We start from the raw sequence: 11379 nt of genomic DNA, 5'->3' as shown, positions 1-11379 counted from the left end.
AACCCACGATAAACTTGAAAAAGAGAAAAACAGTCGTTAGAAGTGTCACTGGCATCCGAAAAGAGAAAGTGGAAAATGCAGAGTTTTTGTCTAAAAAAATGCGATGAGAAATGGTAGATTCTAGAATCTTTCAGTAGAGATAGTAATGATTATTTTATCAACCACCATCTACGTCAGAAATGAGCTTAAGAAAAATTCAAAAATTCAATATCTTCCCCCAAATTCATTAATCAGGCAAGAGGATTCATTTGTATAATATAAGAAAGAGTGAATTAATCTTCATAAATTCAAAAATTCATCGTAGAATGTAAAATATTTATCAAAGTCAAAACGTGAGAAAAATTTATCGTGAATGTGAAATATTCATCGAAATCAAAGTTTGGGATAGATAAAAAGGATGTAGAGTTGTTTGGTTGTTTGGCTAATATGGGTTAGTTCAAAGATCTTTAAACTTTAATTACCAAGGAATAGAAACTTTATAAATAAAAGCCAATGATTAGCACTCTGTTGCTGTCATTTTGCATTATATGGTGGAGAGGAGTCGGTTTATATGAAACCTCAAATATAAACATGAAAAAGAAGTGAAAAAGTGAAGAGAGACCTTCTTTGTGATGAAACGTACTTAATCGTTTGTAGAGGAATGTCTTTTTGAGGATGTCTCTAAATCTTTTTAGATAAGTGATAGGCCATAATAAATTGTTCCTTCCTCAAGTAAAGGGTCTTTGAGTAATTTAATTATTTAACTCAAGTCATTTAGCCTCTTTAAAGCTGGCATGTAGGAATGTTCCCCGCTCCCCTCCTTTTGGGTTAGGAGATTGTCCTTTGTGACAACAAGTATTGTCCTCTAATTGATTCATTTAAATGAGCTAGTTGAGCTTCAGAGCAGCTTGCATTTCTGCCCGCTGCCTTACTTTTGATTGGTTTAGTCCCCTCTCTCAATATTAGTGTGTGTGTGACCATCATGGAGAGGTTTTAGAGGGATTTAGACTTGTTCGCGTGGGGTCCCTCCTATGCTAACGTGTATTAATTCTAGTGGAGGCCTTATCTCTGTTGTTATGATCCCCATGTGACATATGGCAATATCCCTTGACTTTTTGAGCTATTAGAGTGGCTTGCACCCTTTCGTGTTATTTCTCTCATAAGCCCCCAACCTTTGAATTCTCATTTTAAGCTTGTAAAGAGCTTTATTGCCAAAAAAAACTATCTTGTTAACATGTCACTCCTTCGTTGGCCTATTAATATTTTACCCCCAACATAATATAGAATTAAATTTTCACCATACGCGACCATAAATTCACTTGGGGTATAAGATTATAAAAAACTTAACATTAATCAATTGAAAACTACGGAAGAAAAGTTTGAAGAAGGGAGGTTCTTTTTAAAACATAAGCACTCATGAAAATGTCTTCAATGCATACGAAAAGTTGCCCATCCCCTTAGCTCTTAACCAAAGCGAAACACTGTCAACTTCAAGGAAAGGAGTTTGTTGTTGAGCCTAGAACGAGAAAAAGCATATTGGGCATGGACACCGTCCGGCCCAACTGATATAACAACAGAATTTATTCCCTCGACCGTTCACCTCCATCGTCGATGCATATGCAGGAAGTAAAAGATTACAACGAATCAATGACGAACCATCCACGCACGCCCGCCCGCCCAGGTTACATGTTTTCAATTGGGCCTCCAAGTTATACTTATTTTTACTTTGAACCCCAAATTTTTCTATTCAATTCATCACAGAATAACTCCTTTATCATTTATTCATTCAACTCTAATTTAACCCCAAATAATTACAAGGAAATTAAACTCGTTAGTAAAAGAAAACTTGTCGAAGCAATTATTCCTGTCCCGGTTTCTGATCAACCCGGGCGCATGCACATGTTATGGTATTCTCTGAGTCGAATAAATGCAAAGCTTGTGGTCCCACGAAACCATCATCCCAATAAATATGGACAGAAATTTTTGCACCATATGAAAGGGCAAAGGAATCATACACTATTATTTTATATATAATACATCACTGTCCCATATCATAAATGCGCGCATGCGACGTAAAAACATAAGCGTTAAGACAACAAATAACACCAACCAAATAAATAGCATCCCAACAAAGTTTCATCATCTCCAGTCACTACCGAGACTCAACACGACTACCATTAGCAGCAAGCGAACGTACGTACAATAAAAATATTTTGTTCTGAATTTAAATTACACCAATAGCAGTGAAAAGGGGAGTCCAGCCACCCACGGCCACCATACCGAACAAGAGTAACAAAAAGATCAACAGTGTAGCATCGCACTTTCACTCGAGAGGAAAAGCGATGGTTAGGCCAATAGCCAATAGCCAATAGCGGATGCGTGGAATGGTGATGATTTGGGGGCCGGGCCCTTTAAGCTGGCAAGTTGCAACATGAGATGGGCAAGTCCCTTGTATCAACATCAACAAAAAGCTATAACCCCACAACAAGAGATAATAAAAACTTGACAAGAACACAAACAAAAGGAGAAAGAAAGTGAGCTGGGTCCCAAAACACCCATGGGGCGTGCATTCTGTTCTCTTTCATCGGGTCCCGCTGGAATAACTAGTCTTCTCATTCACACTCACAGTGCCATCTCCGCTCCCATGAGTGTGTTACTTTCTCTAAACCCCAAGACACAGTCTAATAATTTCATTTCTCTTTAATAAGTAAGAGCTTAATATCTGCACTATCTTCTTTTCTCTAGCGACTAGAGAGAGAAATTTGACCAAGCCAATTCTGCTGATTTCCAAATCAATCATTGAAGAAACACTTAATGAGGAAAAACACACGCTCACTTTCCGCTACTTCAAAATTTCCTCCATTGCTAGAAACTCCCCATTTTCTGCAATCCCACGCCCGCCCGCCCGCCCGCCCGCCCGCCCGATATGTACCACACTTTTATTCAGCACACTCCAACGACGACTTCTAATATAGGAGAAATGATAATGACAAGTACTAAATTAAAACTAACAGTAAAAGAAAACATGATTCATAGAGAATCAAGTCCCAAAGCTTTGGCTTTAAGCCTCAGGGATTTCAAGTAATCAATAGCTTCATCGAGAACCAACATGGCATCCTTGCCTTCTCCATCAGGAATAATACTCCGGAGAACACTCACCGTTTCCCGTATTTTCTCCTTTCTCATTCTCTTGTTGGTTGATACAGAACCAAATTCATCTGACCCAGGATTCTCACTGTTGGCACAACTAGATTCTGCATCATCCTCATCGTCAAGGTGTAAATTACATTTGACAGAACTAGAAGGGACGGGCAAGGGCACATCATCATAAACTCCATCAAAAAGCTTTCGCTTCTTGATAGGTCCAGCTGAGCTAGCAACCTCTTCTGTGCTCCCATCAAACCAATCTTGCTTCTCATGAGCTGTCATTGTACTAGGGGAATGACCAGTGCTCGTAACTTCATCATCCTCATCATCATCAGTGTAATCACCATCATCATCTGAGTACAGTAGTGCATTGAGTTCTTCAGTGTCCTCATGCATTTCACTTTGCAGATCAGCCCCATTAGTTTCATCTAAGTCATCAATTAAATTTGGCATGGAGAGTACATTTGTATCTGCTTTAGCTCCTTGAATGTCAGGACTCAAATTATACCTACCAAGTGGCTTTGGACTCCAAGAAGTCAAGCATTGGACAGGATTTCCAATTCCAGAGCTAAACATGAAAGTCGTTTGATCTCCGGATTGATCAAAAACAAGAAATCTCTTCTGAGCACACCCAGATCCTGCCTTCGTTTTGGTAGTCTCACCATGATTCACAAATGGGGCAGCAGGTAATTGCTCTTTCAAAATAGAGAGTGAAGCAGGCATAAAGGCCTGTCTGAAGCGAGGCAAACAATAAAACCAACCATGAGGTTCAATTGCTTCGGCAGCCTGTGAGTGAGGTTGCACAGGATATGCATTAACTGGCAGTTTTCCATTTGTTGGGACGTTATTAGTTCCAAGATTCATAATTGTAGGAATGCAATTTTGCCCTGAGAGAATTGGAGCACTAGAATAATTCGAATAGGGCAATTTCCAATCAAATTGCTGCTGAGGAAACCAGGATCCACAGCGTTCTCCCATCCAACCACAACAATCACCTAGCATTTTAAGATAGAGATACTCCTTTATGATTCAAAACTTTGAAATAAATTAAACAATGAAGACTGTCTTAAAAAATCCAGACATTGCCATACGTACCAAAAGAACGTCTACAGTACGTAAAGCTGCTATTTGCTGTTTGTGTCAATAGTAAGGGAAAAGCTAAAAACTCCAGCTAAACTTGAAATCAAAACGATCGAAAATAATCTATCTACGTGACAGGTTTAAGCAAATGACGGAAATATTCAGCCTGCAAAGCACACAAGAAAAAACAGTTTTAGTGAATGGGTTTACATCTTCTTTGCAGACGATGTAGCAACAGAACAATGAGTTTCTTGCTAGTTAAACTGAATGAAGGTTAATAAAAGAATGACAAGCATATTGTCCACAAACCTGACAGAACTTAAGAGGTTGAAAGCATGCTATGATTCTAACAACTATGGCAGCCCTCCCTGCAATTCCATGTTCGTATTTCAATGCCCGGAATCTTGTTTGGCTTGCTGCTTGGCACACCATAACTACTTCCCAACCCTTCGATATACGATGAACAACACAATCTTCTACAGGACGATTGATTCGCTACTAGTAACACGTAAACCAGGATGATGTGAATTGGAAAACAAGGACTCAAATCTACGGCCGAGAAAGAAATACCAAAAATACGTAACTAGAGAGACTGATAGACCAATAGGCAACGACTCCAAGAAAACCAAACTGAAATGATAACTGAGCAGGAAACGAGAGCTAAAGGGAAAATGTTGAGGAAGTGGGCTAGACAGTATTCAGCTAATCTGGCGGACGTAGCAGGGGACGACAATGAAAAAGGTGGATCCCATTGAAAATAAATAAGCAACAAAATTGAGAAAATTAAGGGTGAAGACTAATTAACAGAATTACAGAATAACTCTACAATAGAGGTTCAACGAGATGACTCTTCGATACACGTCAACAGAAAGAGTAAGCCACCACCGCATGCTGTTCTCGTATCCACAATTCGATAGCCACGGCTGTATCCACACACCACAGCCAATTCAAGAATCCTGCAAAACGGTATCACATTAGAAACAAGAACTTGCACAAATTAACGGATCATTTCCACTAACACAACGAGTCATTCCCAAAACCAGACTAGAATGTAAAAGTAATTAGCAGCATAGCCAAAAGAATTAAACTCTCTGACAGAAGATATTGCTCAAAGCAAGATCACACACCCAAAAAAAAAATTGCTCGATGAGAAAATTTAGCACACAAAATCTTACAGAAACGCATCCGAGATCCTGAATTTGAATGAAATTACATATCTTGGAAACAAATACAAAACTATCAGATGATAAGATTAACAGCGCATAAATTACTTGAAGCTAAGAACAGATGAAGATTTTAAGCTAAGAAATTCAATGGGGAAGATTAAAAGAGCCACAACAAGAAGCAAGCAAATCTTTGAGATCCCCAAATAGACTCACAGAAGGAAACCAACTTCACAGCAGGTGATCACGAAAGAGGGAAAAAAAAATCGCATGTTTGAGCTAGGAACTTACAGAAAAATTATAGGAGACGGTACCCAGTTACAGAAACGAGACAAGACCAACTTCAAACAGCTCAATCCTCAAACTGAAGACCCAGATCGAATTGAACACTCACGGATACGAAGACTTGGAAAAGGTTTCACTGTGTCTGTGTGTGTATGGCTTGTGAGAGAGAGAGAGAGAGTGCAGTCAAAGTCGAAATTTGGGGAGCGCACGGAAGATAAGATTATATAGAGACTAAATTGACAAAAACATCCCCGGGATGGGATCGATCATCAAAAAAAAAAAAAAGTGAGGGGAGTTTGATATGATACGTGCGCGTGTGAAGAGTGCACGCAAGGTATAAGTGTACAATGATGAAACACAGTAAGGTTTCTCTCTCCGTGTGGGGATGGTTGTATCATGACCTTCGGTTGGGCCGCTTGCGGGGCTTTAGTCAATGCCCTGTTGACCGACCGAACTAAACCTAACCAAACCAAATCAAAACCATACTCTCTGGTTAAGTTTATCCGTGTCTGGTCTCGTTGGGGTTAGCTCATTCGTTAAATTAACTGCGTCACTGTGCGTGTGTCTGTTAGTACGAGTTCATGCATGCTATATGTTTACGGACGAATCTTTGCCCTTTGTAATGTACTAATATGACATCATGATTCATGCAATTGCCCTCATTTTTTTTTTGTTCTTTTTAAAACCATCTTTTTATGGCCCTATTATATATGGCTCCATATTTTCATTTTTATGCAATATCATCCTTTTGGTTAAATAGGCATCTTACAACAAGCAATTTTCATTATTTTTTTTCTCCTTTAGAAATCACAAATAGTAAACATGTTGACCAATTAAGGGATTGGGTTAAACTTGGTTTTCCATCATTATAAAAATGGTGGATGATGGTTATTTGCTTCCATCAGTAAAATCTCTTAAAGAGTGAAATAAGATTTCTTGGTTTAGAATCTAAGTAATAAGTGAGAAAGAGATTTGAGTTCTAACATGCAATACCTAAAAAAAAGAAAAAAAAAAGCAAAACAAATTTTAATGGACAATACTCATTGTAGTAATGCAAAATTATAAATTATCATGTGTTATCCATCTCCTTAATGCTTTTAAATCTTTTAAAAAATTTGTAAAATGACAAACGAAATATGTAAATTCACTTAAATATAAAAATAATTTTATGGATTGTGAATAATTCTTTACACCCAAAAAAAAAAAAAACGAGTCCTTAGCAAAATTCATTTTTAGCATTTTTTTCCAGTTTTTTTTTCTTTTTAATGAATTTAGCATGTTCCAAACCTGTGAACGGTTTTCCAAAAATAGACATTGTGGATGGATAAAATTGCGAAGGCAAATAAATAAGAGAATTGAAATGATAATAAAAATCATATGATTAGAAAGGGGTTGGTATCCTATGTTTAACATGAATACCAATTATTTGTTGCTTGACCATTCAAACAAAGAATTATACAAAGATGATGTGGCCCCACTCATCACCATTGGATACATCGTTCTAATCCTCACACTTCTGCCCAAAAGTATTTATATCTCATATTATCAATAGTGAAGAGTGAAGCAGTTCTATAATATATGTATATATATATATATAGAGAGAGAGTAAAACAGTTATAATGAAAATTTTTAACCAAACAGGCCCCATGCCTCCATCATAAGGCTAATACTAAGTTACATGCATGTACCTTACACTCCTCTCACATGAATAGTGAATGATGTGGGTTCACTCACTATTCATGTGAGAGAGTTGTAAGGTACATGCATGTAACTTAGAGGGATCCCCATCATAATCATAGAATACACAATAGTACTTCCTGTTGATGTGATTTGATATGATATTATGGATGCGAATAAGCCATAAATACGGCCACCAGGGGATGGCCAAACTTGTGGATATAATACAGGATATTTGGTTTAACTTGATTTTTCCGTCACTTTTTTTTTTTTTTAAGCAAAGAAAGATTTGATTAAACCAAATGTATGATATGCAATTACGTGTTCCATATCAACAAATCGATGCACAAATAATTTACACAGTAAACAAACGATTAATTAAGTTATTTGAAAAAAAATCCGATGTGGTATTGAAATTTTTCTATTCCAGAGAAGGGTAAAAGTTTCTTTCTTCTTTTTAAGGATACATAAAACGTACGTCTTTGATTGCGCCTTGCCGTCTTGGTCCTTTTATAAAATAATAATAATAATATATTTTCATGCAAGTGTTAAAAATGTTTTTGTCTCTTTTCAATTTATTTTTTTTAAAGCATTTTGTTCATATCAAACATGTCTCCTTATTATTGTTTGTTTCAGTCAATGTAAACTCTTTTGGGACTGCCCAATAATAGCCTTGGGGGGAATAATAAAATAGACCAATAATGAATTGGGTTCATTAGAGGCTTAATTGGATACTCATAAGAATCGCTTCTGAATGTTATCTTCTTCCCCTGTTGTCTTAAATCAACCGGACCAAACAGAACCTTAAAAAGGTTAATTAATTAATTAAAAGAACTGGATGAAGCCAAGTGAGGGTATGGCTCCCACGGTAAAGATAATATTAATAAAATAACAAAACCATGATTTAATCACCTGAAAGAGATCTTATGCACAGGCAAGAAGATCTAATGCCCCAGATTATTTAAAATTTAAACAATAAAGAAATCAAAATAAGATGCATACTTTCATGCCCTCTTGTTTGGAGTGGAGGGAACAATAGCCACGCCCAATCGAGTCCTTCACTGCCTTAACAATCCCATTGAGTCTTCACTTTTGGTAGCACTCAAAACTAAATTACTCTCCAATATACGATTACATTATCAGTACGAGATGTAAAGTAAAGCAAATTGCAAAGCAAGAGGATTCTTCCACACACTTGCGTATTTGCGGTTTTATAATTAAATTATTTACAGTCATCATACTTTGCTCACTTTACTTACCATATATAATACTTGATTATTTCAATAATATCTCGCTTTAATTGCATATTTAATATTTAATTAATTTCAAGACTCATATCATCATGTTTTTTTTTTTTCCCAATAATGCTGTCAAATAAAATGATATGATAAAGCCTTGAGAAATGCCATGGGATTGGAGATGGTGGTTGTGGATTGACCACTTAACTGACTTTTTCTTCCTTTTTCCTCAAATTTGAAGCTTAGTAGCCAACCCACCGAAGAGAGAAAGATGGATTATTCTTTGTAACGCACCAAACCCATGCCATAATATTCACCATTTGAGTTGCATATTCGTTTACTCTAGTGGACCCTACATGATCCATATTCCATGGATCTAGGTTAGCACGTTCCTGCCATTTTTTTTCGTTCATTGAATCTATTTTCTTCTAAGTATTTTAAGATAATTTTGCTCTTATAACCCAAAATTCTGTTAATTATATTCACTTAACAGTATGCAAAGAAAGACATATATACAAAGAGTTGGAAAGATGGAGGCTTTGAGTAAGACTACCTTAATACTTTACGGGGCTTCTAATTTTACTCTTTTACTTTTTAAATCATCGACCCGAATTTGATAATATATCAAATAATTTGATACACGATGCAAGAAAACTTAAATATTTGCATGCATCACAGCTTAAAACAGTTGAAATGTAGTATGATCGTATATTTGGGTCTAGCTGGAAATGCACGAATAGAATCATTTAATTTGTTTGACTTTTATAGATCAAAGAATAGTCAAGAGCAGGAAATTCCAAGTATACGATACCTAAAATGCAAAGATGAGAGAATACGAGTCAAACCTGCTAAGAAAAAAAAAATCAAAAATCAAAAACTTTCTTCCATGTTTTAAGCCACTACAATTTGTTCCCAGCCCACCCAAAAATAAAAGATAAAAATTTTTTAAAAAAAAAAAAACAAAGAAGGGCATGAGGCAATCGGGTGCCGCAGAATGTAACACGTGCCAGGGCAGCATTGGCTAAAATTGGAATAAATATTTACTTTTCCTTTTTTTTTTTTTATAAAGCTAAGAGTTTTTGGAGCGGCCATAAACAAAAAACATGTATGCAATTGAGTTTTGGTGGGGAAGCGTGGGGCAAAAGACCATGGAGCCATTTTGGTTGTGGATTCTCCAACAAAAACATCCACGCTTGGAAAGCTAAAAGGTTATTACAAAACAATGCCCGCACTCAAAAGATCATACGTTGTGCTTTAGTAAAAGAAAATAAAAAGAAATGCCCACAATCACAAACCAAAAGAGCGAGAGAGAGAGAGAGAGAGAGAGAGAGAATCCATGCCCGTCACAACTATTGTATATAAATAAAATTGCTGCATAAATACCACCCACTTTGTTAGACTTTTTTCCCCACCCTACTATGTATTTATTATTTCGTGTCTTTTTATTTATTTATTTTCCAATGAAAAAAGAATTGGCCCATTAGAAAGTGTCAACTCTCTTTTTTATCGTATTTAATTTAAGGGGTTGTTTGGAAGTTTGGTTTAGTGGCTCGAGATCGAAAAATTTTGAGTAGAGTAAATTAGACAGCTAGGTCTCAAATTACTCCCATTATCAAACACGTGCAATTGGGTCTTCTCTTATGATTTCCATTTTCCATAGCAAAGATCATCCTCGCATGATGGGCACGTTTTTATATCAAAAAGGGGTTTGTACAATACTCATGGATATAGGATGATTTCTTTCTTCTGAAGCACTTGAAATTTGATTTGTTGTTTTCAAACGGAAAGGAAAGGGAAAAAAATTTCAAGAGTACTCTTTACATTTGACATCATAAGACACGATGGCTTATAAACACCACATATAAATTGAATTTTAAGCTAATTCAATTAAGATAAATTTTCAAAAACATTTTCAAATGAGCAATCAAGTTCTAAAAGTGGAGGTTTTGATGTGATGATTGGTGGGATGTCTTATGTATATATTGCAATTAAGACACGATATTCGTAGTGATAGAAATGCATCATACTGTGATGGTTGTTGCAAGTTTATGTCCCTTGGAAAACAAGAAAGAAGAATCAAAACCCCATCATAATCTTGCAGATGTGACGGTGAAGGTTACTTCCCAATTCATGATCTGTTTAATTTTAATTTCTCCACCACCATGATTGAACCTTGAAGCACCAAAATGGCGCCAAGAGTTACCCTTTTATATATCTTGTAACTCGGAATGGGTTTTTATTACTAGAGACATTTGGTGAATCTGAAGATTTTTAATCATGGCAATACTCCAATATAGAAACACTATACACGCAAGTCAACCCTATTCCCCATGAGGCCGTGGAAGGTGGAACTATTGATACCCACTAACACCATATTTTTTATTTTTTATTTTTGTCTTACATTTTTAGTTTATTTATTACTATTATTATTATTATTATTATTATTTAAATGTAACGGGGGTGTTCTGAAATTTTGTGAAGTGAAATTACACTCTCAGACGCATTTTGAGTTACAAGAAAAACATTTATGCTTAAAGTCTTACCAAGTAAAAGTAATCTAATTCGAAATAGACGTAATACTTACATAAAAATTTTTGTGCACAAACTCACCAACGGGTGGTGAGTTCATTGTTTTGTTCTTTAAGTTATATTTGAATTTGCATTTGACGCGGAGATCACTATGCATACAATTGTACTTCACCAACTGATTCTCTATTGTCTATTGCAACTCACGATCAAAATTAAAAAAAAAAAAAATGTATGCGACCATAATCATAATGGTTATACCCTCACTCTTTTTCTTTTTGAGC

General features: G+C 36.0%; 1 protein-coding gene across 1 annotated transcript; it reads right to left on the bottom strand.

Annotated features, from left to right (window-relative positions):
* Nucleotides 1-1974: 1974 nt before the first annotated feature.
* Nucleotides 1975-5924, bottom strand: LOC102631032 (transcription factor bHLH145). Its single transcript, XM_052441350.1, has 4 exons — nt 5661-5924; nt 4516-5162; nt 4343-4372; nt 1975-4146 (listed from the first exon to the last, which is right to left on the bottom strand). Exons 2-4 carry the CDS (start codon nt 4636-4638, stop codon nt 3010-3012), a joined length of 1290 nt encoding a protein of 429 aa, XP_052297310.1. The 5' UTR covers nt 4639-5162; nt 5661-5924; the 3' UTR covers nt 1975-3009.
* Between the last annotated feature and the right edge of the window lie 5455 nt (nt 5925-11379).

Source organism: Citrus sinensis, chromosome 5 (genome assembly GCF_022201045.2).
Source record: "Citrus sinensis cultivar Valencia sweet orange chromosome 5, DVS_A1.0, whole genome shotgun sequence".
Taxonomy (NCBI): domain Eukaryota; kingdom Viridiplantae; phylum Streptophyta; class Magnoliopsida; order Sapindales; family Rutaceae; genus Citrus; species Citrus sinensis.
This window is presented reverse-complemented; position numbering and strand designations above follow the sequence as displayed.

What these genes read in the sequence shown, in the direction of transcription:
- LOC102631032 (XM_052441350.1), bottom strand. Translation starts at nt 4,638, where the DNA reads ATGGTGTGCCAAGCAGCAAGCCAAACAAGATTCCGGGCATTGAAATAC. An exon ending in AACCTCTTAAGTTCTGTCAG is followed by an intron (nt 4,373 to 4,515) that starts GTTTGTGGACAA and finishes TGTGCTTTGCAG; the next exon opens with GCTGAATATTTCCGTCATTT. An exon ending in TCCGTCATTTGCTTAAACCT is followed by an intron (nt 4,147 to 4,342) that starts GTCACGTAGATA and finishes TGAATCATAAAG; the next exon opens with GAGTATCTCTATCTTAAAAT.